The sequence below is a fragment of the Stegostoma tigrinum genome, chromosome 9 (genome assembly GCF_030684315.1).
Source record: "Stegostoma tigrinum isolate sSteTig4 chromosome 9, sSteTig4.hap1, whole genome shotgun sequence".
Lineage (NCBI taxonomy): Eukaryota > Metazoa > Chordata > Chondrichthyes > Orectolobiformes > Stegostomatidae > Stegostoma > Stegostoma tigrinum.
Genome location: NC_081362.1, coordinates 81026928 through 81053785, shown reverse-complemented (window position 1 = coordinate 81053785; position 26858 = coordinate 81026928). Strand labels below are relative to the sequence as shown.

Sequence of the window (26858 nt, the reverse complement as noted above, 5' to 3'; positions counted from 1 at the left end):
CAGTTGATATGGCCCTTGAATCACATTCAATAACAGCTGCACTTCATTCATCGTCCCAGGCTACAGTAAGCACCAACAAGACACCAGCCTCTCTCTCTCCATATGTCACATGAATCCCCATGGAATACACTCCCAATCAGTAGCTTTCTAACGACCAATCAACAATATCTCATGCGCAATCACATCCTCTGCTTTAAGGATTCAGTCTCTTTCACCTGAGTGAGTCACTTCCCAAAGAGTTTCTGGAGTTCTAATTTTACCTGTACTGCCAAACTAACTTTAATGTAGAAACTTGACTTGCTCCTAAACACACCAGGAATTTGACATTTGTGTTGTGCTGCAGCACTTATTCATATCTGCAGCTGTGTACTTCTCCCCCAAGCTTTCCTTCGAGCTGGGCAGCTGTATGGCTCTTGGACTTAATTCTCTTCCTGTTGGTCAAGGGTAACCAAGTCACATGGACCATTATTTCTTATTATCCTGGAAAGTTAACAAGGATTCTTTTACAACTAAAATAATTCTACGGAAGCTGGTATCCTGTCACCAAGTCCCCCTTTATTTACGCATGAACAATCCTTGACTTTAGTACTGCCTCTTCAGAGCCAGCTCTCAGGGTGTCAGTATCTCTGACACTCCACTTTTAATTTAGTTTTAGTGCATCTTTTCCCCCACAGCACCCATGTTACGTGTGTGTAAGTACAAGGGACTCAGTAAAGACGCCATTGCACAAATAATTTTATTCAATATTTCCATCTCCAGGAAAAACACCCATGTGGCCAGGGAATAAGCAACAACTAAAGCCCAATAAGGAAAATGCTTATGTGAATAAAGTGATTCGGGAGGGTGTGGATTCAAAATAGGAATTGGAGGGGTAAATGAAACACTCCAATCCCTGTTGCACTTATCTCTCCCTAAAGGCATTGGCAGCATTTGTGGGCCATGTTCTCCATCTCCAGGGACACCTGGTCTCAAATATAGCTGCAGGAGAAAGGCAGACAGTAGGCCAAAATGTCCCCCAAAACAGTGGGCTCAATTTGAATGTATGTACGGAAATGTCAATGGATTTCCAATCCATTATCTTTCAACTCACACAGCCACGGCTACAGAGCTGCACTCTCCTTTTAAATCTGTTAGCCAGGGCTCCCTGATGGGACCAGATTAACAGCCCCAGTCAAACAATGTATAAGAAGTCCAGTTGGCTGACCTTGTTACAATCACTACATCCCTCGCGCTCCGAGTCGAGGACAGATGCCGGTCCTTCTTCTTAGAAAGCGTCCTGGGGCATTTTAGCACCGGGTCAAGTTTTTCCGTCTCAACATCTGACACGAGCAGTGTGTATCACATGGGAGCTCACCACTTCAACCAGGAGCACATTGGTAGAATTTCATTCTCTTCTTTATAACAGCCCATGACTTCATCAAATACATCCGTTCCTGATTCTGAGGGCTCATCAACGCTTAACAGAGAGGGTGAAGCCACGGGTTCTGGAATCCTTTCCAACTGTTCCAAGGGGCAGGATACGTTTTGCTCACGTATCGTTTGTGGCTTTGCAGTTTTGATTTGTCCACGTGCTTGTTCAGGACTGTCTCACCTACCCAAGCCTCAGACGTCACTGGTTGACCATGCCTCTTATCCATGCAGAGCGATTTCCGGGATTCTTAGGCCAAATGTCATTCCTTGCATCAAACTGTTTGACTCACTTGGCAGAGTCTGGTGTCCGGCATTGGCATTCCTAATACGATTTCATCCTCCGGCCCCACCCCATACCAAGTCCAGGAGATCAGATTTAACATGGTGTGGAATCTTCTACTATTTGGCAACTCTCTGGAGCTATCCCTGTAGTTGCATGTGCGATGGTCCTATAATCAAACGGGAACCGAGACAGTTTGGTATCGAGTGAGGCTGTAGGCTGCCTTTGAAGTTTGGACTGCTCTTTCTGCCAGGCCATTGGATGGTAGATGGTATAGACCTGTCCTTCTATGTTGAATACCATTCGACTTTAAGAAATTCCCTGCTGGTCAACGCTGGCCCATTATCCGTGACTAAGACTTCTGGGATTCCGTGTGTTGAAAAACGTGTGTAGTTTTGTTATCGTCGTCCCCATATTTGATGAATGACCCTATGCACATCCAACTACTTCGAGTGAGCATCTACAATGACCAAGAACATTGAACCCATGAAAGGACCGGCATGGTCAATGTCTAACCAAGTTGAAGCTATAATTGGCATTGCCTTGTCCTTTTATCACAGGCCAAGTTGTGGTTTGCGGTCTGTGATTATCACAATTTTTTATCCATAAAGGTATTGTGGAGCCTCCTGACTCCAAATATGACCACCAATCCTTCTTTCTATCTGGGCATATTTGCGCTCTGTATGAGCCAAAGACCTGAATGCTATTAGGTGTTCCTCTTCATTGGACCACCTATGAGCTAATACCCAATATTAAAAAAGGGAGGCATCACATGTCAATAACAGATCTCGCTTGGGATCATAATGCGCCAACACCTTGGAGGATGATTGCTGTTTCTTTACTTCCCTGAAAGCTACGGCTTGTCTATGTGACCATGTCCTTTCTTAAAGTTCATGCAAAGGTGCAGGATGGAGGCCAGGTTATGTATGAACTACGCATTAAAATTGCCCAGGCCAAGAAACGACTTGAGCTCCTGGAAAGACATGGGAACTGGGGCACCTTTGATTGCTATCACTTTATCTTCCAATGCGTACAACAAGGTCTTGTCAACTAGGTCAGTTCAGCTGAATGGAATACACATTTTTTCCCTTTTTTGGTGCACGTTTGCCTTGAAAAATTGCCTTATAACTATATCCAAGTTCTGTAAGTGTCCTTTATCAGTTTTCCCTGTTATTAGAATGTCATCTAGATGAACGGCAATCTTTAGAAAAACCTGACAAAATATTCTCTATCATGCAGTGAAAAATGGCACAAAAAGACAACACCCCAAACAGTAGTGTCATATATCAGTACAAGCCCTTACGGGTATTAATTATAGCATACCTCTGGGAATCCTCATCTAACTGCAATTGCATGTATGCATGGCTCATGTCCAGCTTTGTGAAGGACAGTCCTCCTGCCGGCTTTGCGTATAAATCCTCTATGCAAGAGTTTGGGTATTTATCCAGCTATGAAAAGCAATTTTCTGTTTGCTTAAAATCCTGCAAAGGTGAACTGACTCATTGGACATCAAATTCGGTCTGTGCTGCCCATACCACAAATTCCTTCACTTTCCAGCCTCCTGATTTCTGCCTCTGTCTTTGTCCAGAAGGAAAATGGCACTGGGTGGGCCTTGCAGAATCATGGAATTGCCTCCTGGTCAACATGCAAGGTGGGCTTGGCTCCTCTGACATTCCCTAGATCTTCTGGAGAACTTCTGGGTATTTAGTTAGGACTTCACACAAACAGCCACTTTTTAATTGAAAAATGTTGAGCCAATCAAGGAAAATCTTTCTTAGCCAATTTAACCCCATCAAGCTCAAGCTTGGGCCTTTTACTCCAATCAGTGGTAACTGAACCAATTGTTTCTCAGAGCCAATATTGTCCCATTAATCTGTAAAGGTTCCCTGATATAGGTTCTCAGCCTACCCAAGGTCTTACACAAACTTAAAGACTGAAGTCCTGAGCAAATTTTGTTAAAAACTAGTTCTGCAATCACTAATATGGCCGCTTTAGTATTGACCTCCATTAGAACCAGATAACCAAATGTTTGCTTTGGTTCTGATTAGAATGTTGCTGAGCAATTTAATTGTTCCAAACCAGATGTAGGTGAACTTTCCAGGGTATGAACTCCCCTGGATACCGGTGGATGAGTTATCTTACTCCATTTAGGTCTAACAGGACTCTTTAGTTATCTCAAGTCCACACACCAGCAACAATTATAATAGCTTGCTGGCCTGGATCCTGTAGAAAATTTTAATCTTTAGCGAGGCTTGGTTTTTTTGTTTGCGGTTTTCCTGTGGGCTTACCTGGACACACCCTGTCAAGGAAAGGTCCTGAGTGAGGCTATGCAATTGCTTTAATTCAAGTGGTGTTCCACAAGCTCAGTCGGATTAGTGAGGGTGTTTACTTCCATCAGAATGCTCTGAAACTCATGTGTTCCGCTTGCCGCATTTTCCAATGACAAAGCCAGTTCTAGTGCCTATTTGAAGTCTAGTTGGGCTTCAGCTAATAGGCATTTCTGCAAAGTTATGTCCACATACCAAATAATCTCTAAACATCTCATTTAGGGTTAAACCAACATCACAGGCTTCTACTAGTCGTCTTAACCTAGTCAAAAATCTCAACAGGATTCCTCTGGTTCTTGAATTGCTGAGTAAAAACTATAGCATCTCAGAGCTATATGAGTTTTGTGCTCATAATATTTCTTAGCTATATCAGTCAATTCTTGAAAGGTTTTCATATTTGGAGCTTCAAGGAAAGTTAGTCTCCTCATAACAGAAAAAACTGCAGCTGTCAGGAGCATTACTCATTGCTTTTCATTTGCCTTAATGTCATTTGCCCAGAAAAAAAAACACATTCTTTCCACATACTGGGTCAAGTCCTAGATGGCAGGGTCAAACGAGGCAAGCTTCCCAAACAAAGGCATGATATAAGAAATGTTTACCCCAACTCAAAGATGACTGCCGCGAGCAAGTTTCTTCAGAAACATGCTTTACTCTCGCTGCCACTGAAATAACTCCACAGAGGCTGGTATCCCTTCACCAAGTCACCCTTAATTCACACATGAAGGGTCCTTGATTCCAGTACTATCTCTTCAGAGTCAACTCTCAGATTTCCAGAATTTCTGACACTCCTGTTTATATCTGTCAGCCAGGGCTCTGTGATTGAACCAGATTAACAACTCCAGGAGACAATGAGAGCTGAAAATGCTGGAAGCCAGAGTCTATAGGTGTGAGGCTGGAAAAAACACTGCAGGTCAGACAGTATCCAGGAAGTAGGAAAGTCAATGTTCAAGGCCGAGATCCTTTGTCAGGGCTTCCAGCTGGCTGATCTCATTACAATCACTACAACAACTAATGTAAACTCTTAAAAAGCCTTCTCAAACACTCTTAAAAGCAAGTATGGGTTTCCTTGACATATTAAGTAAATTGCAAGCGTTTCTTAATGTGCTGTTTCCAGGTCCACAATATTATTTGGGCGCAAAGTGACAACAATTGCTGTCAAATTCTATTCTTAATGCTGCTTGGGTTTAACCTAACTGCAAATGCTTAAGCAGCAATAGTTTTATGCTGCTAGTTATACAGAGTTGAGGGTAGGACAGGACTTATAGCAAGATTCACACTGCTGTAGTTTACAGCAAACAAAATCCACTCAGTCAGCAAACAGAGCCTACTTAAACAGTGCACTGTAATAAATAATCTACAGAGTTCATCTACTTTTTAAAAATCTCTATAAACTACAGCAAATGAAATTCATGACCAAAACTACTGCAATATGTCCAAATAGAAGCTGAGATTTATCCGGTAAAATATAACATGTGCAGTAGCTACTTACTACAAAATTAGTATTTTTCAGAAAAATACTGAGTCGAGGATCACTCTTTATTGTAAATTATGCATCAAATGACCCATCGTGGACAATTATAGGTATGAATCATCTCCATTGGGTCTCCATCAGTTTTCCCACTGTTGATGTCTTGCTGACAGGTCTGTCATTTCCTGGCTTATCCTTTGCCCCTTTTTTAAGCAACTGGGTCACATTTGCAATCTTCCAGTCTCCCGGGACGTATCTTCTGTTCAGATGGGCCTGGAAAATTTCTGTCAACAGCTCTGCACTTTCCTCCCTTACCTCTTTCAGCATTTCAATGTACATCCCATCTGGGCCTGGTGACTTCTCTACCTTCAGTGCTGTCAGCCATTTTAGCACGTCTTCTTTTTTTATCACTATACTGCTCAGTTGCTCAATACTGACATTCTTAACTGGGCCATTGTCAACATTTTCTATGTTGTAAAGATATAAGCGAATTATTCATTTAGCACCTCTGTTATATGCTTTGCTTCAACAAGCAATTTTTTTTCCTGCCTATTCCTTATGGGTCCCACTCTATCCCTTGCTATTCTTTTACTATTAAGATGTTTGAAGAACATTTTGCTATTTATTTTACTGCAATCTGTCCATCCTTTCCTTCTTTATTTCAGGCTCAGTCTTCCTCCTGCATTTGAGATTTCTATTGCTATCATTTTTCCATTAGACATCATATGCTTCCCTTTTCTTCGTTATTTTCTCATCAACATCTTCAATCATCCAAGGTACTCTTGCTTTGGATACTCCATATTTATTTCTCATGGGTACAAGCCTGGCGTGTACTCTACTACATCGCTCTTTTGAAAGTGTCCCATTTTTCATCCACTATTTTATCCACCAAAATGCATTTCCAATCAACCTGCTACAGTTCAACTTTCAGACCCCTGAAATTTTCCCCTTTTTCATTCTGGGATTTTATCCTCTTCCAACTTAATATTGACCCTTATTAAATGATAGTTGCTAAATCCTGAATACTCTCCCATTCTGATGCTCTCTACTTAGCCTGCTTTATTTCCTAAGGCTAGGTTCAACACAGCTGGGGCTGGAAAAATACATTTCCAGAAAGTTCTCCTACACATGTTGCAGGAATTTCTCCCCTTCCCAGCCCATACATGACATTTTTCCCAGCCTAGCTGAGGGTAACTGAAAACACAAACTATCACAACTCTACTTGTCGTGCACATTTCAATAATCTGCCTATAGATGCTTTCTATTACCTCCTTGTCATTGTTTGGAGGTCGAAAATATATACACTACAAGGTCACTACTCCCTCCCTGTTTCTCACCTCCAACCATCTAGATTCTAATTCAGGAGCTGCACAAGGGCTAACCCAGGATGTTCAGTATCCAGAGATAATGGGAACTGCAGATGCTGGAGAATTCCAAGATAATAAAATGTGAGGCTGGGTGAACACAGCAGGCCAAGCAGCATCTCAGGAGCACAAAAGCTGACGTTTCGGGCCTAGACCCGAAACGTCAGCTTTTGTGCTCCTGAGATGCTGCTTGGCCTGCTGTGTTCATCCAGCCTCACATGTTATTATCTTGTTCAGTATCCAGTCTGGTCCTGGCCACATTTGAGCCACGTTTCTGTCAATGCTACTATGTCATATCGCCATACAGCTACCCAGCTGTGTTCACTATACTCTGTGCATTTATACATACACAATTCAATGCTGCTCTTATCCCTTTCTTGCCAACTGAGACGTGATCAATTTTTTGTTCACTGTCAACACTCAGGCTTTCCCTCGCTTCCTTTTCCCTGTTCCCTCTTTTACCCTTTCTGGAACTTCCAAAATTAGGCCCATTAGTCAACCCCCTCCCACTGCCTTTCAAATTTAAATCAATCCCCATGACACTATTTACAGTCTCAGCCTGAAGAATAGTTCCATTTTGGTTCATGTGAAGCCCATCTGCTCTGAACAGCTTTCTCCTGTCACAAAAGTGATCCCAATATCCCAGAACTCTAAAGCCCTCCCCTCTACACCATCCCTCGAGCCACATATTGACTTCCCTGATCTGCCGTTGCCTAAATGGTGAAGTTTGTGGCACACAGGGAGTACTTGTGAGATTACCACCCTAGAGGTCCTATGTTTCAATCTGCTCCCCACCTCCTGAAGCTGATCCTCCAAGCTGTCCCTCCTTAAGTCGGTGGTTCCCGTGTGAACCATAACTACTGGTTGTTCACCCTCCCTTTGCAGAAGTTTATCCAGTTGTTCCATTATGTCCCGAACCATTGAACACAGGAGGCAACACACCATACATGAAATTAGCCGATCACCTCTGTTCTAGCCACGAACAGAGGTGTCACTTTCTGCAACCCAATGACTTGTGCGAAAGTGTGAAAGGGAGGAAATCACCGCTCACTCTCGTATTCATAAAGTCAATCTCGTGAAGCAATTGTCACCCTTCCTCATTCCAAGTTCACTTCGCTTCAAAAGATTCCAAATTGTATCAATTAAGAGACCCCCTCATCCTTCGAGGTGTCTCACTTCGCAAGTTCAAAGTCTGAACTGCTCTCTGTATTATGTTACGTTTCCCTGTGCACTCAGCAGTACAATGGATGCCCTTGATGGGCAGTGAAATGTGTCTCCACACCGCCCTCGAACCACACGTTGCACCCATTAATACAAGATCAAAGAACAAGTCTGCACTGAACCAACAGTGTCTTTTAGCATTCAGCAGATTGCTGTAATGCAGTATCAGACTTCCATCATGAGCATCATCTTATAAGTCAAACCAGTAAAATAGCTAGGGCTGGGTGTCAAAGGGAAAATAAAGGCAAACTTGCGCATTTTTGGCGCTATTTGGGGTGAAGTTGACAGCATCAAATGGCAACACTGAGACAGCAAAATGATAGGAGATGTTGGCTCACAACTCCTGAAAAAAAACGTTGACCCTCCACACACCCGCTGAAAACCAACTTTCCCACAAGAAAATACAGTAATTTTTCACATAATATCTGTGGATTTAAGCTTCTTGAGAAAATGCCGTTTCTCTTAGCAATCTGCTTATCTTTGGTGCTGAGCTGTACTCAATAGAACCATTCTTGTATTAATTGTGGCCACGTTGCTTCTGAGTCACAAGATTCTAGGTTCAAGTTCAATTCAAGGGCTGCAATACAAAACACCAGGCTGGTGCTCCAGAGCAGCACAGAGGGAGTGCTACACCATCAGAGTTCTCACCTAAGCTGAGGACCTACCTGCCTGTCTGTAATGTAAACTGTTCCACACAACGTTAGTGGAGAACAGCAGGGGAAGTTATCTAGAGTGCTGCAGCCCATAACTATCCCTGCACCAGCTATAGATGATCAACTCACTGTTCCATTGCCCCTTGTGGGATCTTAGTTTACACAGCAGCTGCTGCACTTTCCATGTTGCAACAGTGATGACAGTTCAAGTGCTTTGGGGCATCTGGAGGTCATGGGAGGGAGTTAATCTTTTTTATCGTGGTGATCATTTCTCCGTTTATATAATTGTTAACTTTGCCGCTTTGAAATTGCTTGACTCTCTAACATGAACTTGTCCAGCCCTCGCTACTTGAGCACCTCAGATCATGGAAACATAGAACCCATACAGTTTGGAAGCAGGCCATTTGGCCCATCAAGTCCACACCAACCCTCCGAAGAGCATCCAACCCAGACCCACCCTAACCCTGTAACCCTGCATTTCCCATGACGAGCCCACCTTAGCTACACATCCCGAGACACTATGGGGCGATGTGGCACGCCCAGTCCACCCAAACTGCACAACCTTTGGACTGAGGGAGGAAACTGGAGCACCCAGAGGAAATCCACACAGACATGGGGGGAATGCCCATGTGGAGTTTGCACCGCTGTCCAAAGGTGGAATCGAACCTGGGTCCCTGGTGCTTTGAGGCTAACCACTGAGCTACCGTCCCACCCTAAGATGGCAGAGCATTGCATACAATTACATTCCAATTGACCTACACAAATTCACAGCTTCTTCACAAGTTCAATCATAAGTTTTGGGCCCCATTTCTCAGGAAGGATGTACTGGTCCTGGAGCAGGTTCAGAGGAGGTTCACGAGAATGGTCCCAGGAATGGAAAGCTTAACAGATGAGGACCGATTGAGGACTCTGGGACTATACTCATTGGAGTTTAGAAGGATGAGGGAGGATCTAATTGAAACTTTCACAATGCTGAATGGCCTGGACAGAGTGGATGTTGGGAAGATGCTTCCATTGGTAGGAGAGTCTAAGACCTTTTAGAGCAGAGATAAGGAGAAACTTCTTCAGACAGAAAGTGGTGAATCTACAGAATTCACTGCCACAGAAAGCTGTGGAGGCCAGGTCATTGAGTACATTTAAGACTGGGACAGGTAGGTTCTTGACTATCAAGGGGATCAAGGTTACAGGAACAAAGCAGGAGAATGGGATTGAGGAACTTATCAGTCATGATTGAATGGCAGGGCAGACTCGATGGGCCAAATGGCCTAACTTCTGCTCCTATGTCTTATGGTCAATCGCTAAATCATGTCAACCTGAGCTCTGCATCTAGTGTTGATTGTGAAGCTCTCGCTGCTTGTCGAACAGTGAAATTCTGGTGCTGTACTAGGTGGAGAACCACCCATAGTGCCCCCCCCCGTAAAGCAGATTGCCCCTGCACAGGTGGAGAGCTGCTGGAACTTTGAGGCAGGCACGACTCATTTTGTGATGGAGCCAGATGCACAATGCACAAGAATCTCTCCTAGACCTCACTCCAACCAGTATCATGCTGCTCTTTCTTTCCAACCAACAGGCAAGTTGCTTACTAACACTGCCAAACAACACCAAGATACGTGGTTCTCTCATCAGGAAGGCCTTCAAGCATCTGACCATTAGGGTGCTGCTCTAATGATGTAAGTGAGGGTATGTTCCTCATCAGCCTGTTCGGCGATATGATTACATCACCTCTGCAGCAGAGCGGAATTGAACACAGACCTCCCGACTCAGAGGTACAGACGCTACCACTGCACCACAAGGGTCCCCGATGATATAACTGAGGCTGCACCCACTCAATTAAGGTCACGCTGCAGGATACCAAGCTTTACCACTAGTTCTCACCAAAGGCACAAACAAACTGACAGACTTCTTTTAGTTAGGAACCCATAGGACTGGCCTTTATGTGTAAGAAAAGCAAACTAGTGCAAACGCTGAAAATCTGAAATAAAAAGAGAAGGTGCTGGAGAAGTCAGCAGATCTGGCTGAATCTATGGAGACAGAAACAGAGTCATATCAGTATCACAATGTTAACTCTGTTTCTCTCCCCACAGACATTGCCAGGCCTGCCCCAGCAGCCTCACCTCTTTGTGTATACATACTCCAGCCTCTGCAAATGCTGTTTCTGTTGCAAAAATGGCTGGCCACTCTGACCAAAGGATGAAACATAGCAAAATGGTGAAAAGATAAATGAGCCTCAATTCCGGATTCCCAGTCTCAGCGCAGACTGGGGCTCTCAGCGATGCTTCCTCCGGCCCGGCCAGGTGACCTATTGCTGACTTGGCATGGCGTTCTCCCAGCCTGGCCTGTGGCGGTCTCCGGCTTGGCCTGGCGTCAGATGCTGGTGTGGGCTGGGTTGAAAGGACTGTTACTCTGAACTTCTTACTTCGCTATGTTTTTAATTTATCCCTGTAATCTGTAATGCTGGACTTTTTATTTCTTTACTTTTCTAATTTTTTTTTCTAAGAACATGTACTGAAGAATCTGTACCTAAAATCGCACCGTAAATGGCGACTTGCAAACTTTTCACTGTAATCATTTGAGTACGTGGCAATAAAAGTTAAATCAATTCAATTCAATTTTAAATCCCTCACGACAGGTAGTACATGGCAGGGTCAACCACGTTAGGAGCAAGAGCAGGCCAAGTGTCTGTTTGAGCCTGCTCCACCATTCAATAAGGTGATCAATGATTGGAATACTCCACCCTTGCACCCACCCCTATCGTACTTTTCATCCCCCTTAGACATCAAGAATCTATCCATCCCTGCCCTAAGAATATTCAAGCTCTGCTTCCACTGCCTTTTGAGGAAGAGAGCTCCGAAGGCTCGAGAACCTGTGTGAGAAAACATTTCCCCTTCCCTCCGTTTAAGAGAGAAAAACTCCTTATTTTGAAACATTGACTCAGTGGTTAAAGTAACAAAGTGGGAAATGTGATCCCCAACCTGTCTCTTACAGTAAGGGAGTTGTGAGAATAGTTGTGAGAATGTGCCTTACATCTGATAGAGCCACACAGGACCTCAGTGACAAAATGTAGCATTCGGAAAATCAGAAATCAAGGTTTCAATCTTAGTGACTGTTCAGAGTATGTCAATATAATAATCATTTACAAACATGGAAATTTGAAAGCATTTAATGTGATATCTATCCCACAAATGTGTTAAGTCTACACATTAATTTATTTTAAAAGATGTCAGTCCACTTTAACCATATTTAGTCAAAAGTAGATCCAGTATTATGTCGCAAATAATTCCAGGGGGATTACTCTCAGTGTCAAGGCTTCCAGGGAGTGTTGCAGAATAGTGATCAGCTGTTACCTCGAGTAGCCACAGTTTCTCAGCCCTTTTAAAGGGGGAGAAAATGGCCCAGTGGTATTATCACTGGACTGTTAATCCAGTGACCCAGGTAATGTTCTGGGGATCTGAGTTTGAATCCTGCCACGGCAGAGGGTGGAATCTGAATGCAAAAACAAAAGTCCAGAATTAAGAGTCTACTGTGACTGTGAGTACATTGTCAATTGCTGGGGGAAAGAAACCATCTGGTTCACTAATGCTCTTTACGGAAGAAAACTGCTATCTTTACCTGGTCTGGCCTACATGTGACTCCAGACCCACAGCAATGTGGTTGACTCTTAGCTGCCCTCTGGGCAATAAATGCTCTCATCCTATGCACAAATAAAGGAAAATAAAAATGGTCACTTGTCTATCTTTTCATTAGAAGTTCCTAAATCAGTGCAAATGTAAGATTGCTCGCAGCGAGGATTCAGACGAGCCCCAGGATATGATCATAAGTTGCTGCCATGCTTGAGGTTAGCTTCATTGTATCTCTCCCTTGTTTGTGCAGAGGAATTTCCTGGTGATACATTTAAAGTGAAGCTTAACTATTCTTTTCTGAACTACTCATGTCAAACAATCAAGGCCCCAAGAAAGGTGCAAAGGAAGTTCATTATTAATAGGTTAAGCACAAACATGTGTTGACTCACAAAACCTGAAATCTCCTTTAACAGATGCAGGTTTAATTATTATTTGTTGCAAAACAGGGCCAGAAATTAAGAGAAAACTCAAACAGAGGAGAGGCTTATTCTCACTAACAATATTTGCTCTAATCTTTACAAAGGTCCAGATCTATTGACAGTCAGTGCCACTCTTGCTTGCACTTAGCTGTTGTTATTTTACTCTGGTGCTTGCTCCAAGTTGATGACAAGGGACTTGGGTCCATGAACTGGTTCGCACATTACTCACACCAGTTGCTTCAACTCTACAGCAGAGTCACACAACGCAAACAACACAAGTGGCCAATTCTGGCAAGGGGAGATGGGAACCAGTTCAGAACAAAAGATGTTGGGAGCCAGCAGCCTCCATCAGCCAGCCACTACGCTCCCGAACATACTGGCCAATGTGAAAAGGACAAGCACTGCTTTTATATAGTGCCTCAGATAACCACTGACCATTTCAAAATGCTTTACAGCAACTGAAGGGCCTTTGAAGCATAATGTAGGAAACACAGGAGTCAACGCACACATAAACAGTAACGCGATTATAAAATGATCATCTGTTTTTGCAATGCTGATTAAGGGACAAATATCGGTCAGGACACGGGTGTAAGTCCCCTGCTCTTCATTGGCAGGGGAACCTTTGACCTCTACCCAAACGGACATTGGTTTACCATTTCAACTCTTAGATTGGTAGCCCTTTCTTCTGAGACTATGCCCTCTTGTCCTAGACCCTCCATGAGGAGAAACATCCTCTCATATGTATCAATGAGACTAACAGGCTTCTCTCGTGGAGTGCATTCCAGGTAAAGCCTAACTCACCAAAGATCCTCAGCCAGTACCTTCCAAACCCACAACCACTTCCATCTAGAAGGGCAAGGGCAGCAGACACATGGGAGCACCATCACCTTCAAGTTCCCCTCCAAGCCACTCACCATCCTGACTTGGAAATATATCGTTGTTCCTTCACTGTCGCCAGGTGGAAATCCTGGGCTTCCCTCCCTAATGGCATTGTGGGCCAACCTACGGCAGGAGGACTGCAGTGGTTCAAGAAGGCAGCTCACCACCACCTTCTCAAGGGCAGTTAGGGATGGGCAATAAATGCTGGCCACCCAGTGACGCCCACATCCCACAAATGAATTTTTTTCAAACATCTCTTGAAAATCACAGGGACTTGCATTTTTGGGCGTCTTGTGGAGATACACAGTCTGCTTCGTATCTGACATTTCTGCCATTCAGATGTCCCAAGTAAGTTTCCAGATGGAATGGAAATAGCAGGAAATAATCTTGGATACATTTTAAGTCACCATGGGATTCAAAAACAGAAGTTGCTTGATGAGTGGTTTTCAAGAATTTATTATATAACCAGAGAGCAACAAAGCTGCAAGCTGATGACACTAGCCTGGGGAAGAGTGGAATTCCTTCCATGCCCACACCAACATCACATATTCTGCTTATGCTATATAGTTTCATGGAGGAAGTTATAATATTTACCACAAAGGAATTTGCAGAAATTATTTGTGCAGTTGATGAACAAATCGAATGACTGGAAATCTACACTCTCAATGAAGTTCATCTAAGTTTATTACGGTACTGTTACACTAAATGAAATAAATTCTGAATTCACCAAATCACACAACTCTGCAGAAGTGTTCGCCCATGAGCTCCAAAGAAGTAACCATTCAAATTTGCGAAGTTAGCTCTGCTTTTCTCTCACCACAGATGCTGCCAGACTTGTTGACTTTTTCCAACTCTTTCTACTTATTTCTTCAATCTCCAGCATCTGTAGTATTTTGCTTTTAGATTAGATTCCCTAAAGTGTGGAAACAGGCCCTTCGGCCCAAAAAGTCCACACTGCCCTTTGCAGCATCCCACCCAAACCCATCCCCCTATAACCCACACACCCATGAACACTATGGGAAATTAGCATGGCCAATCCACCTAGCCCGCGCATCTTTGGACTTTGGGAGGAAACCGGAACACCCGGAGGAAACCCATGCAGACACGGGGAGAATGTGCAAACTCCACACAGACAGTTACCCGAGGCTGCAATTGAATCCAGATCCCTGGCGCTGTGAGGCTGCAGTGCTAACCACTGAGCCACCGGGCTTTGCTTTTATTAAAGGTGGCCATATGGCCTGTCATGTCTATTTCCCAGTTAGTCCTACATCCTTGCTGTTTCCCCATAGCCATGTAACTCCTTATTTTCCCTTCATCCTCTGACACTTTTGCCTGATGAGCTCAAATCTTGATCTTCAGCCTGCATGTTCTAGTCACTGACCCTCCTGCCAGATATTCCTTCTGCAAACCTTCATCTTTTCAGAAACCTGACCTCCTGAGGAGCACTCATCCTGGTATCAGAGGGAATGAGTGAATAAACATGGAAAGTAAGCATGAGCTAAAAGCCGACGCTCAATCCATTCCCACATGACCAAGAAACAAAAAATGCTGTAGCCTAGATTGCTTCCATTGCTAACAAGTTAAATAAAGACACAGTTATTTATGGTTGCCAAACATCAACAAGTCACCACATGTTGTTATGCATTTAGCATGGTAGTTAAATAGTTACCGCTGATATGAACTTTAGAAACAGTTCTGTTTATTCCTCTGATTGGGTTTAGATGGGAAGAGATCTGATCAAACACAAAACAGTTTTCATAACAGAGAAAGATTTAGCTAATGGTAAACTATCAACATCAGGGACAAAGATCTTGTGATCTAAAAAAGAGTGGGAGAAATCCCAAATTCATTTAAATTGATGCGTAGCTTCAAAACAGGTCACATCTTGAAAGTAAAGTGAAGAAGTCTCACTAGATAATCATCTATGATGATAAATACTTCTGTTTATCTGTTAATTCCTCAGCCTGTCCTCACTTTATCTTCTGCTATCTCTTGCCTCCCCACTCCATCCCCAATACAGAAATCAGAGGGCTGCTCGCAACGCATTCTGAACACTACTTTGGAAGCAATCTGTATAAAGACCACTGGGTTGACTCCTAATCTTTTGCTCCACTTAATATAGACAGGTTTTTGCACTAGACAGGCAACTGTTCTCTTCCAATTCCAGTGTAGCCACCCACTCCACTCCACAACTTTGTGCGGAAGCTTGCCCTGTGACATAACACCAGCACAAATTGGTATTCCACTGTCTATGACCCAACATGTCATCCCAGCAACCCACTGAGCCATCATACGAGCTATTCTATTCACCGCATTAAGAACAAGGTGCTCATCACAAAATGTGGCCCTCATTTCACCCTCAATCTGAATAGAAAATGCTTAATGAACATGAACCAGTGTCTTCACTGGCTCTAATATCTACTGGAGTACAATCAACTCAGTTCTGTGCCTTGTCCAACATAACAGATTTGCCACTAAGCTTAGCAAATAGATTCAAGGGTCAATACATACACTTCATAACTACAATAATTCCCTTCAAGACAATCAGAGGATTTGAGGATGGTCAAAGGCATGTGATGAGAAGCTGTTAGTCACTTACTTTCTGTTCAATATGGCTGCCAACTACAATAATGGCAACAATTACTTATCTTAAACAGCCCATTGTACTGGCTCACATTTAACCTGAATACCTAACACAAATCATAGGAATAAAGAATGGTACTGCACAGAAGGAGGCCACTCAGCCTACTATGCCTATACTCACTCTTCTGGAGTCCTACTCCCTGAAATTTTCATCATGGCGTTGTAAATGTTTCCCCTTTAAGCATTCATCCAATTCCCTTTTGAATGCTATGACTGAATCTACTTCTAATTGTTGTAACTCACTGTGTAAAACAAATTCTCATCTCCCTATTAATTAATTTGTCAATTATTATAAATCTGTGATCGTTGAGTCTTTTCCTTTTCACAGGAGAATAAGCAGCTCTCAGGCTGATCCGAAGGGGGCAGCTTCAGCTGAACTGACTGGAAATCCTCTGGATCATATGCAAATTTTCTCAATTTAAAAACTGGAAAGACTGAAATCATTGTCCCTGCTCCTTAGCTAACCAATTCTTTCTGTCTCCCAGGCGACAACCAAAGATTTGGCCAGTCGCTTCACAACGATGATGTCTCATTTGATTCCAAGTTGAGCTCCCAAACTCATATCCAGAATTATCACTGTAACTGTCTACTCCCACCTCCATAACAACCCAACCTCCACCCCCATCCCAGCTCACCTGCTGTTGGCATACACAAGCATACCTCTGTTATCTCTGGAACTGGCCATTCCAATGTACTCCTGGTTTGTTTCCTGTATTCCACTCTCTGTAAACTTCAAGTCTTCTAAAACTCTACTGCCCTTATCTCAACTCACAGTCAGTCCCATTCTCCTACCACCCCTTACTGGCCTACACTGGTTCCTGGTCAAGACTTTACAATTCCAAACATGTTTCCACATCCCTTCATGGCCTCGTCTCTCCTTAACTCTGCAATCCCCTCCTCTCTCGAAACCTCTGAGATATCCGAACTCCTCTAATTCTGGCATCTTGTGCATTTCCAAATGGAATTGCTTCACCTCTAGTGGCCATGTCTTCAGCTGCATAGGCCTCAGCCTACTTTACCTCACTTCCCTCCTTTAAGGCACTCCTTCAAACAAGAATCTTTGGACAATCTTTAGTTATATGAGCCAATATCCCATGTGGCTTGACATCATGCTTTATAATGTTCCTGGGAGGTGCCTCGAGACATTTCAGAATGTTAAAGGCACTATATAAACACAAGGTACTATTGCACATTACAGAACACAGGGAGCACAGACATGAATCGACACCTATGGTAGCTTACTCCACAGGCAGTATTTTGCGATGGGTAACAATATACCATTCTTTGTCAGACATAAAGGAAAAGGGGAGGGAAATCAGAAACGTGCTAAAGCGAAAGTACTCCCTAGACTTAACGCGATCCTAAGATAATAGAAGCTAAACAGCTCCACAGCAGTGTGATCAAATTTCATTCACTAATTAATTCAGAGAAGGTACTTTCTTGCTTTGCCAAGTTGAAAAGCAATGTCACCAAAATATGTGCTGTGGAGACACTGTAATAAGTGAACTTTGGAATTTTAATTCCCAAACTAATTTTCTCTGTTTATTACCATTAGTCGTCCACCTCTACCCAAGGCAATTTGTTTTGTGCTTCAAAGGCAAGGGTCCAAATGGCAATCTTTGACAAGTGCCAACAATTCAGTTAACTGCATTTTTAACCAAAATTACACCAATCTCCAATTGTATAGATTGTCTGCCCAGAATGTACAACAGGCCTACATAATGCTAATGGAAGAAGGGCAATGGTGAAAAAGCACTTTTTGAAATAAAAATCTTCCAGACGGGAGATGCCAATGGTCAAATCAAGCATTAGCGTATGATCCAACCCCTTCACTTGAACCCCAGCCTTTTTGTTTGAATGAGAAATTGAAATACAAAATCCATTTGTCCTTAGTGGAATCAGTTACTCCTACATGTGTATCATTTCAAGCTTTCCCCCCTAAATCTCTTCATTATATTGTACTTTTCAACCTTATTTGGATGTTAACCTTTCAAAGCCATTTACATTGGCTGAAGCAATGAGTCAGACAGTACACAGTAGGTGGGGTTTCAGATTTATATTTCACTGGGATAATGTAACTGCATGTTTTATGAATTACATCACCCTAATCTCAGCGTGCAGGTTTAGATCCCTGACCATAAGTGAAATAGCCAGCTTTTTATGATGTTGGCTGAGGGATAGATGTTAGACCGGAGCACTGGTGATAACTGACCTGTTCTTCTTCAGAACAGCACCCACTTGAATGGATCTCAGTTTCACATCTTATCTGAAAGGTGGGCATTTCCAGCCCTGCAGCACTCCATTGAAATTTCAGCTTTGATTGCTATGTTGCAAGGGCTGGAGTCGGATTTGAACACACAACCCTCTGCCTTAAAGGCAGGAATGGTACCAGCTGAAACACAGCTGGCATTATCGCTGCACTGCTTTAATTTGACATCAATAAAATGGGTGGTATTTTAGATACAATATCTGGCTCACATCCAACACCGGATCCTCATGAAAACTGTGGTCTAAGAAATGAGTGCATTGTAAATCTTTAAATCCAAAGGGCTGCTCATTCATTATTGAATGTCTAAGGGAGTTTGGGATATCACACTTGTTATTAGCCTTGGCCACATGCGCACTGATATTCTGAAAGACAAATGGAGGTATTGTCTGCAGCTTTTCAAGCCTGACTTAAGGAATACTGCATTCTTTACCTGGATTCATTTTACCTTCAGGTCACTCAGACATAGTAAATTAAACCTCTTTATGTTAAGCAAATTTATTGCTTTGCAAAAAAAAGTTGACTTCTTTCCTCTGTGACTGACACATCATCACAAAGTCATCACCTCATCAAGAGTACAGTCGAGTTGTCATTATTTCTTCGAGTTCCCGAATGACTCACTAAGAACGCCACCTAGTGGTGACTTATGTCACGCTCCTGTTTTCTATCATTTACCTCTCTGCTATTAATAAAACTGTTCCGGGGTTTAAGGTTGTGTATTCCCTCAACGTTCAGCCGTGAGCACAACAGTGTTTTGAAAAACGTACAGCTGGCTAACAATTAAATCTTTTGATTTTTATCCTGTAAAGTTACCCAGTTGTTATTTGAGAATAAAAACATGATTTATTAATAGGGAAGAAACACCTATTACATTCAAAGACTTGTCATGGCAACAGTATGCACACAAATGTATGATCTACCCCACGGGGAGGGGAAGGTGAAGCCTGCGCAAAATACGTGACAGTAAATTGGCAGCTCGTTTCGCAATGAAAATAGGGCAGGGTATAAAAACAGACTGCTAACACCTGGAGCTAATGTCAGTTGCAGTGCTCTCAGTCTCACAAAGTGAGGGTTTAACCACACCGTGTTGATAAAACTTGAAAAGTACCTCATGAAAGTGGCTTAAAAATACAGCAGCCCCATCTCACAGGGCAGAAGATGGAGGCTCAAGTGTGAGCTTAAGTGCACAGTCAGGCCCCACTGGAATAGATCCAGGGAGCTGCATGAGACAGCGGGCTCCTTACAGAGTTTAATGACCTGTGCCTGGGAAATTTGTCGGGGTCAGTCCACAAATTTCGTTGGGAGCGGTAAAGCCACAAAATTTGCCGTCTTCGGCAGAGTCAGCAAAGGCCAGAAGCATGAAGACAAGAAGGGCACTCGTGGCTCCAGAGTAAGTCAAAAAAAGTACCCTCCATCCATCAGTCTCTTTAATGATCGGTACGCAGACCATTGTACAACATGAGAGACTGGTTGCAGCTTGAGCAGTGCAAGCTCTGACAAGTTTAAATGAATTTCCAGGAAATGGGAGCAGGACCCTCATTTCAGTATTGAAATGAGGCCCATACTTATTGAGGTGGCCTGTGCAAATTAGGTGTGAGGCAAACACACTCTTAAATCTTTCAGCATTGCACCAATTTTCTGCACATAAAATGGCACAATAATAGTGAACTTTGGACCTGGTAGACATTACTAAGCAAGGGAGTCAATAAGAAATCTTTATACCTTCACTGCTCCAGCACAAAAGATTAAAGGAATTTTGTTGCCATCTAAGTAATTTATGGTGATCTTAGTTTGAGGAATTTAACCCATGAGAATCGTTCTATCTGTTAGCTAAGCTCTTACGTTGGGCATATTTTAATTTGAAGCCACTGTTGTTGCTGGGAAAGTTATTGATATTGTAAACAAAGTTGAGTCTAAGACTGATAGAGACATTGTCAGAGATAGTAACACAGAAAGAGATGTGCACACAGACACAGAGAATGAAACAGACAAGAAACAAAGAATTGGAGTCAGAGGGAGACAGAGAGAGATTAACACAGCCCATGACAGAAACATATGAACAAAAAGAGACAGAGAAGCAGAGATTGACCAGAAGAGAGAAATATATTGAAACATGGAGACGTACAGAGAGGTACAAAGTGAGAGACAGAGGAACATGCATTTATTAAACCTCTTTCATGTCATTTGAGCATCTAAAGAAGCCGCACATACAATAATATCATTTACTAGTTAAGTATGTTGTTATTTTACTGCTACATCTTCTAATTCTCTTAGTTCAGCCCTCATCTTAAACACAATATTCATTATTGATAACAATTTGAACTGTGGCTATAATAACAGGTTAATTTTACAGCCGTCACCTCCTGGCAGGAAGTCTCATTCACTGGGAATGCACTTTAAGTGTGCTCACCCTCCCCACAATGTTTCATCTGTCAGTGCTCACAGGTGGAAACATCATTGGGATCGACCCTGAGATGCCCTCTCACTTCAGGAATGAATCAAACCAATTTGCCCCATTAGTGAAGGATTTGTGAGCCATTGTACACAGTAGAATCATCAGGATCTGAAACCTTAGTTCACAAAACCTGTAGATTGTTACTGGGTAACTACATGTAAAGGGCTGGACATTTCAGGGAGTCACACCAATGTTACAATTGACCCGATAATTATTCCTGAGACCTCACCCAGAGAGTGTGGGGACTGTAGAACCAGCATTGCCTCCAACATCATCATTCTGCCAACAACCTAGATTAAAATCATCCCCCCATGTAATAAGTCAGGCAGTGTGAATGTCCCCACTGAGCAACTGGATGGTTGGTAATGACTAACATGACAAATGCGGGCGTTCAATGGAAAAGAAACATTAGAATGAAAGCAGCACCCAGTGATCTCCTCAGGATTACAGAAAAGAAGAATGGATGTGTGAATGTGATTTCCATCACACCAGTTTAAAGATTCAGAAAACTTTCACTGCTGCACTCTTGAGCTCGGGATATGACGGGGTTAGGGGTAGGGAGGGGGTGTCATTGACAAGCTCACAGATCGCATGCAGCTGCCCATCTCAATGCTTTTTGTTCACTTGTCATTCCATTGATAAACGGGAGGTGCAGTGCCTGCTATTTCACGTGTGGGAAGGAGACAGCTCACTGCAGCTGCAGTTTCAACTGCTCCCCACCTGGAAGCAGGCCTCTTTTCCAAGAAACACATGATTCACAGACGGAGGTAAGGTCCCAGCTTCCCCTCTCCAGCCCACTGGGTTTCAGTTTTCAATATTAGTGTTACAGTGTTGCATTTGCGTGGTAAATTAATTTCACACGCAGGTTCCCATCATTTTTGATCAGCCAGCATCGTGCTGAGCGAACGTGATCCTCCCTTCTCCTCCTGGAACCCAAAAGTCACTCCCTTTGGCCATTTCACAAAGCAACTGGCAGCGCCTACAGCAACACTGATACAGGGGCCAAGTGTGGCAGAAGAATGTAAGGAGGGGCACTTTGGAGCCTGAGCCTGTTACTTTTGTTCAGATGGCAACACAGGGCATGTTAATGCCCCCTTCTGTGTCAGTATGTTGGCCAGGGTGGGGCACTTAATCAGGTGACAACTTTGTCACATTCCCATTTGCACACTGCTAAGGTACATGATAGGAAGTCCTCTGGACAGCCTTCCCACCCTGCCACCAAGAGACACCATTAAGGGGGGCAATTAATGCCCCCTTTAAGGATCTTTTCACACTGCTGCTAGAGTTAGTCCGGGAGTGGACAGGAGCTTTGCCAAGCCAGAAACCCTTTGTGGGGAGCATGAGGCTCCCTGGAGGAGGGTCTGTTGTTGAAAGGGACTCAGTTCTGGAGCGAAGGACCTGGCATTGGGATGATGGGGGGTCCTGCTGTGAGCTTCATTCCCTGCCCTGCTGCTGACCACCCTCCCGTGACCACACCCTGCAACCCTCCTCCACCATTCAGATATGATGGCTTTGCCCCAATAGTAAGCTCCCCATCACCTCAATCGTACCACCTAGGGAGTCCAGGTATGTTGCCATTACAGCAAATTTCATTTACATAACAATTTAGGATTGTAAACCTCCAAAGCCATTTCATCACAATTTTGCCAAACAACGTTTAATGTAGATGATATCCTGTCACAAGAGCAAAGACTCAGTCAAGGAGGGGGGTTTTAAAGGAGGAAGGTGAGGTGGGGAGGTAAAGAGGTTTAGAAAGGGAATTCCAGAATGTAAGCCCCAGGCACCTTCTGCACCAGCATCAATGAAAGTTGGGAGCGCTCAAGTGGCCAGAATTAGAGAAGCCTAGGTATGTCAGAGGGTTACACAGATAAGGAGGGGTAAGGCCATTGAGATATTTGAAGTCTTGAATGAGGATTTCAAATCAATGTTGAAGTCAAAGTGAGTTAGCAAACACAAAGATGATGGGTGAATGGAATTTGATATAAGTTAAGACGTCAGTAGATATTGGTTATAGCTATACTGTGGCCACAAAGTAGAAGCTAGGAACTCTGAGATTAATTCAAAGCTTCAGCTTCGCTCCCTAATGCATGGCTACCATCTACAAGAGACAAGTCAACAGTGTTTTGATATATCTCCACTTACCTGGACAAGCAATGCTCAAGAAGAGACAAAGCTGCCTGCTTGTTTGCCAACCCATCCATTATCTTTAGCATTCATTCCTTCCAGCACTGATACACCGTAGCAATAGTGTGCATTTCACCAACAAGATGCACTGCAGCAACTCTCAAAGTCCCTTTGAACAGCACCTTCCAAACTCACAACCTCTACCAGCTAGAATGACCACAGCTGCAGGTTTAAGGGGATAGCACTTCCGCAAGCACCCCTCCAAGCCACGCACCTTCCTGACTGGGACTACACTGCCATTCCTTAACTGTTGATGGGTCAAAATCCTGGAATTCCTTCCCTACCACTGCTGTGAACGTCCCTATTTCTCAAGGACTGCAGCAGTTCAAGAGGGCATCTCACCACAATCTTCGGAAAGGGCTATTAGGGGCATGCAATAAATACTAACCCAGGCAGTGAAGTTCACATCCTGTGGGATGAGGTTAAATATTGGAAGGAGGAACAATGGGCAGCTGGCCAGCAGTGTGTTGGAATGGTAAGGTCTACCGAAAGCAATGAAATTTTCAGCAATGTTTTGGGGTTCCAACAGCTGAGGCAGGGGAGGGAATGACGAGGGAATAATTGACTGGTGGAATCCAACAGCATGGTGACATGGGGTCATGGCTTGTCACGACAGCTCATGGGGTGATTTGGTGCCAGCATCACTATCGCCTGGTGATTCTCCAGATTTAAGATCTCTGAACAATGCTCAGCTTGCCAGCCCAAGAAGGATGTTTTGTCATGCAATACAGATCACTTACGCTTGGTGCATCTTTGAGAGCCAGGAGCTTGGGCCCATCCATGACAGCACTGACCGCCACAAACATTAACTCTGCAAATCATAAAATGACACATTTACTGGAGAAAAGAGGAAGATGTAGACTGATAAAATATTTATCCGACAGTAAACTATCCATCAAGCTATCCTGGAAAGGAAAACAACTGTCGGCTCATCTGTTCAATACCTGCACTCAACTGTCGAAGTTAGCAAAAGAAGAAAATGAAAAACAGTTTCCAGTTTTAAAATAAACACACTCATGAGCATTTGTTCCAAAGTTTGCTAAGAATCTATTAAAATATTGACAGGAAACTTTCTGTGTTTTAAGGGAGTGGGGGAAGCCATTTATCACCAGTGAAACAGGAGTTCAGCGCTGACTCTGCTTCGTTACAGTTGATCAGTTGGAGCGAGAGTTGACCCAAGCTTGGCAAACAATAACTTCAGCCCAAGCTCAAGATTTCTCTCTCATAAACAACTTGCCAAGCCTCCTTTGACAGCACCGTCCAAACTCGTAGCCTCCCCCTCCCTCGAAGGACAAGGACAGCAGAACATGGGAACACCCGCAAATTCCCCCTCAAGCCACAGATCAGTCTGACAAGGAATTATATTCTTCACTGTGTCAAAACCTGTATCGAATCTTGGAAGTCTGACTCACTGGCAGCGCTAGTAGGTGCACCTACATCACAAGAACTACGGCAGTTCAACAAGGCAGATCACCACCGCCTTCTTGAAGGGCAGTCAAGGATGGCCAGTGACTGCTGACACAGCTGACATCCTGTGACGGAATAAAATAAATTCCTGGGGTCTAGATTCTTAGCAGTAAATTACAACCTGTCAAAAGCTTTTACCCAGCCACAAAGGAAATATTGCCCAGAATAACAATGGGCCCCTTCTCGGAATGAAGGTGCCTCCTCTCTCTTTTTCAAAGAGATTGTGTTCTCAGGGTTTGTGCGCAAACATTAGCGATGGTTTGGTACCCATGAGAAAACGTCTCCTATGCATGGCAAACAGCACCATAGTCACCTAAGTCCCCTGCTGTGTGCAGAGAGCTGCGGGCATGGATTCAAGCTGGAATCGCTTTTTTTTAAAACAGGAAGAAAGTAATTCAGGAGTTTTTGCAACTTCACTGCTGTCAAGGATCTTCCCTGCATTCCAGCACATCACTGTCCTTAAGTGAATTTTGTTTCTGATTTAAAATTTCATGGCAGCTACCTTCTTGCTCCCTAGCATATTGTAAATAATAAAGACAATCATTAGTTATACTGTACAGATAAACAAAATAAAATGATATTGGAAGTGCTTGATAATATAAAGGGTATAAACTCATCCTATTTATCTTGAAGGGGAATAAACTGAAATATTGGGAGGTGTCAAATAGAATTTTGTTTTGGTTGATGTTATGTGGTTGAGACTTTAAGTGATATCCAGAAATGGGCTAGAAGGTCATGGGGGAGGGATACAGCCAGCGATGATCTGGCGCAAAGTTCAAGGGAGATCTCCTTACCCGTTAAGCTGTTGTTTTTGGTAGTGCACAGGGTGTCTAATGGACTGCTGCTGGTAGTACTGGTGTGGATGGAACTGAGCGATCTGCTGCTGGTGCTGCTGGACTTGCGGGCTCGCCTTGCCCATCCGCCGGGTCCTGACCTGAGGCGAGCTCCTCCTGTAAGTGGTTTTCACCTCCAGTACTGGAGCCGAGCCCTGAGCCCTGGCTGTGTTAGAGGAGGAAGCGGCGTGCCTGGTGCTGAGAGCAGACACCCCAGCCCGGCCGCTCGCCGGGTGACGCTTGCCCGAGTGAAGCACGTAAGTGATCCTCCTGAGAGTCCTCTTCTCAGGACAGACTTGGTGCGGCTGAAAGACCGAGAGCAGCCACAGCAAAACGCTGTACCTCACCCACTCCATGTTGATAAAAGCTTGTTCCTTAAGAAAAAGGACTCCGCTCCAGTCAAATCGTATTTCCTCTGCAGTGCCTTTTAAGAGTAAACTGGCCCCCTTCTCTCGGTGGATTTCTAAAGGCGGCTTGTTATATATATAAATATATATTATCTTTATATATAGAACAAAACAAAATCGCTGATTGCCAGATGTCTCCAGCAACAGATAATTTTACAAATTAGGAAAAATATAGCTGAAAGGGAAACAGCACAAATAAATAAGAGAAACACATTCACTCACACACACACTCACACACACACTCTGGAGCAGATGTTAGATGGTATCGCGATGGTTGTAAAATATCTTAGTTTGAACAGATTGAAAGTCTTTAAAAAGTTTTTTTGGGGGGGGAAGGGGAGGGAGTTTCGAGTCACAGTCCTACCATCCAATCTCAAGCAGACATGACGTCAGGCTCAAAGAGGATCTGGAGTTAGAACTGCCTTTCTCCACAACTTGGGGATAAAGACGCACAGACAGTCGTGCACACGGAGATACACAGGCACACATATATAGAAACATAGACACATAAACACGCAGACGCACATATAAACACATGGAGACGCAGAGAGATTCATGTGGACGTACACTTAGGGACACAATAGATACACACAGGCACGCACATGGAGACACAAACAGACGCAGATATAGACACAATAACGTAGACAGATACACACATAGACATATGCATTATACACAAATATAGTGTATTAGTGTAATACACCCAATATAGACACACATAAACACGCACTTTAGACAAGCACACACAAACAATACGCAAAGGTATAAACACATGTACAAAGACGCTCAGAGACAAACATACGCGCATACACATACAAACAGACACAATACACAGAAGCACACAGACACATATACAAATTGAGAGACAAACACGCATAGACAGGTTTACAAATGCATACATGTATAGACAAACACATGCAAGCACATATACAAACGCATACATAGACAGAAACAATACACAA

At 43.5% G+C, this 26858-nt stretch overlaps 1 protein-coding gene across 4 annotated transcripts in view; it reads right to left on the bottom strand.

Annotated features, from left to right (window-relative positions):
* ltbp1 (latent transforming growth factor beta binding protein 1) overlaps window positions 1-26262 on the bottom strand; it is a 432638-nt gene extending 406376 nt beyond the window's left edge. For 2 of the 4 annotated variants that reach the window (XM_059648688.1, XM_059648689.1), the window contains exons 1-2: window positions 25451-26258; window positions 23930-24000 (exon numbers count right to left, since the gene is read on the bottom strand). In XM_059648688.1, coding sequence (XP_059504671.1) covers window positions 23930-24000; window positions 25451-25845 — 466 coding nt within the window. In that variant the 5' untranslated portion in view covers window positions 25846-26258. Of the gene's footprint in view, window positions 1-23929; window positions 24001-25450 lie in introns of all 4 variants that reach the window. The other 2 variants (XM_059648686.1, XM_059648685.1) reach the window with 2 other exon arrangements.
* Between the last annotated feature and the right edge of the window lie 596 nt (window positions 26263-26858).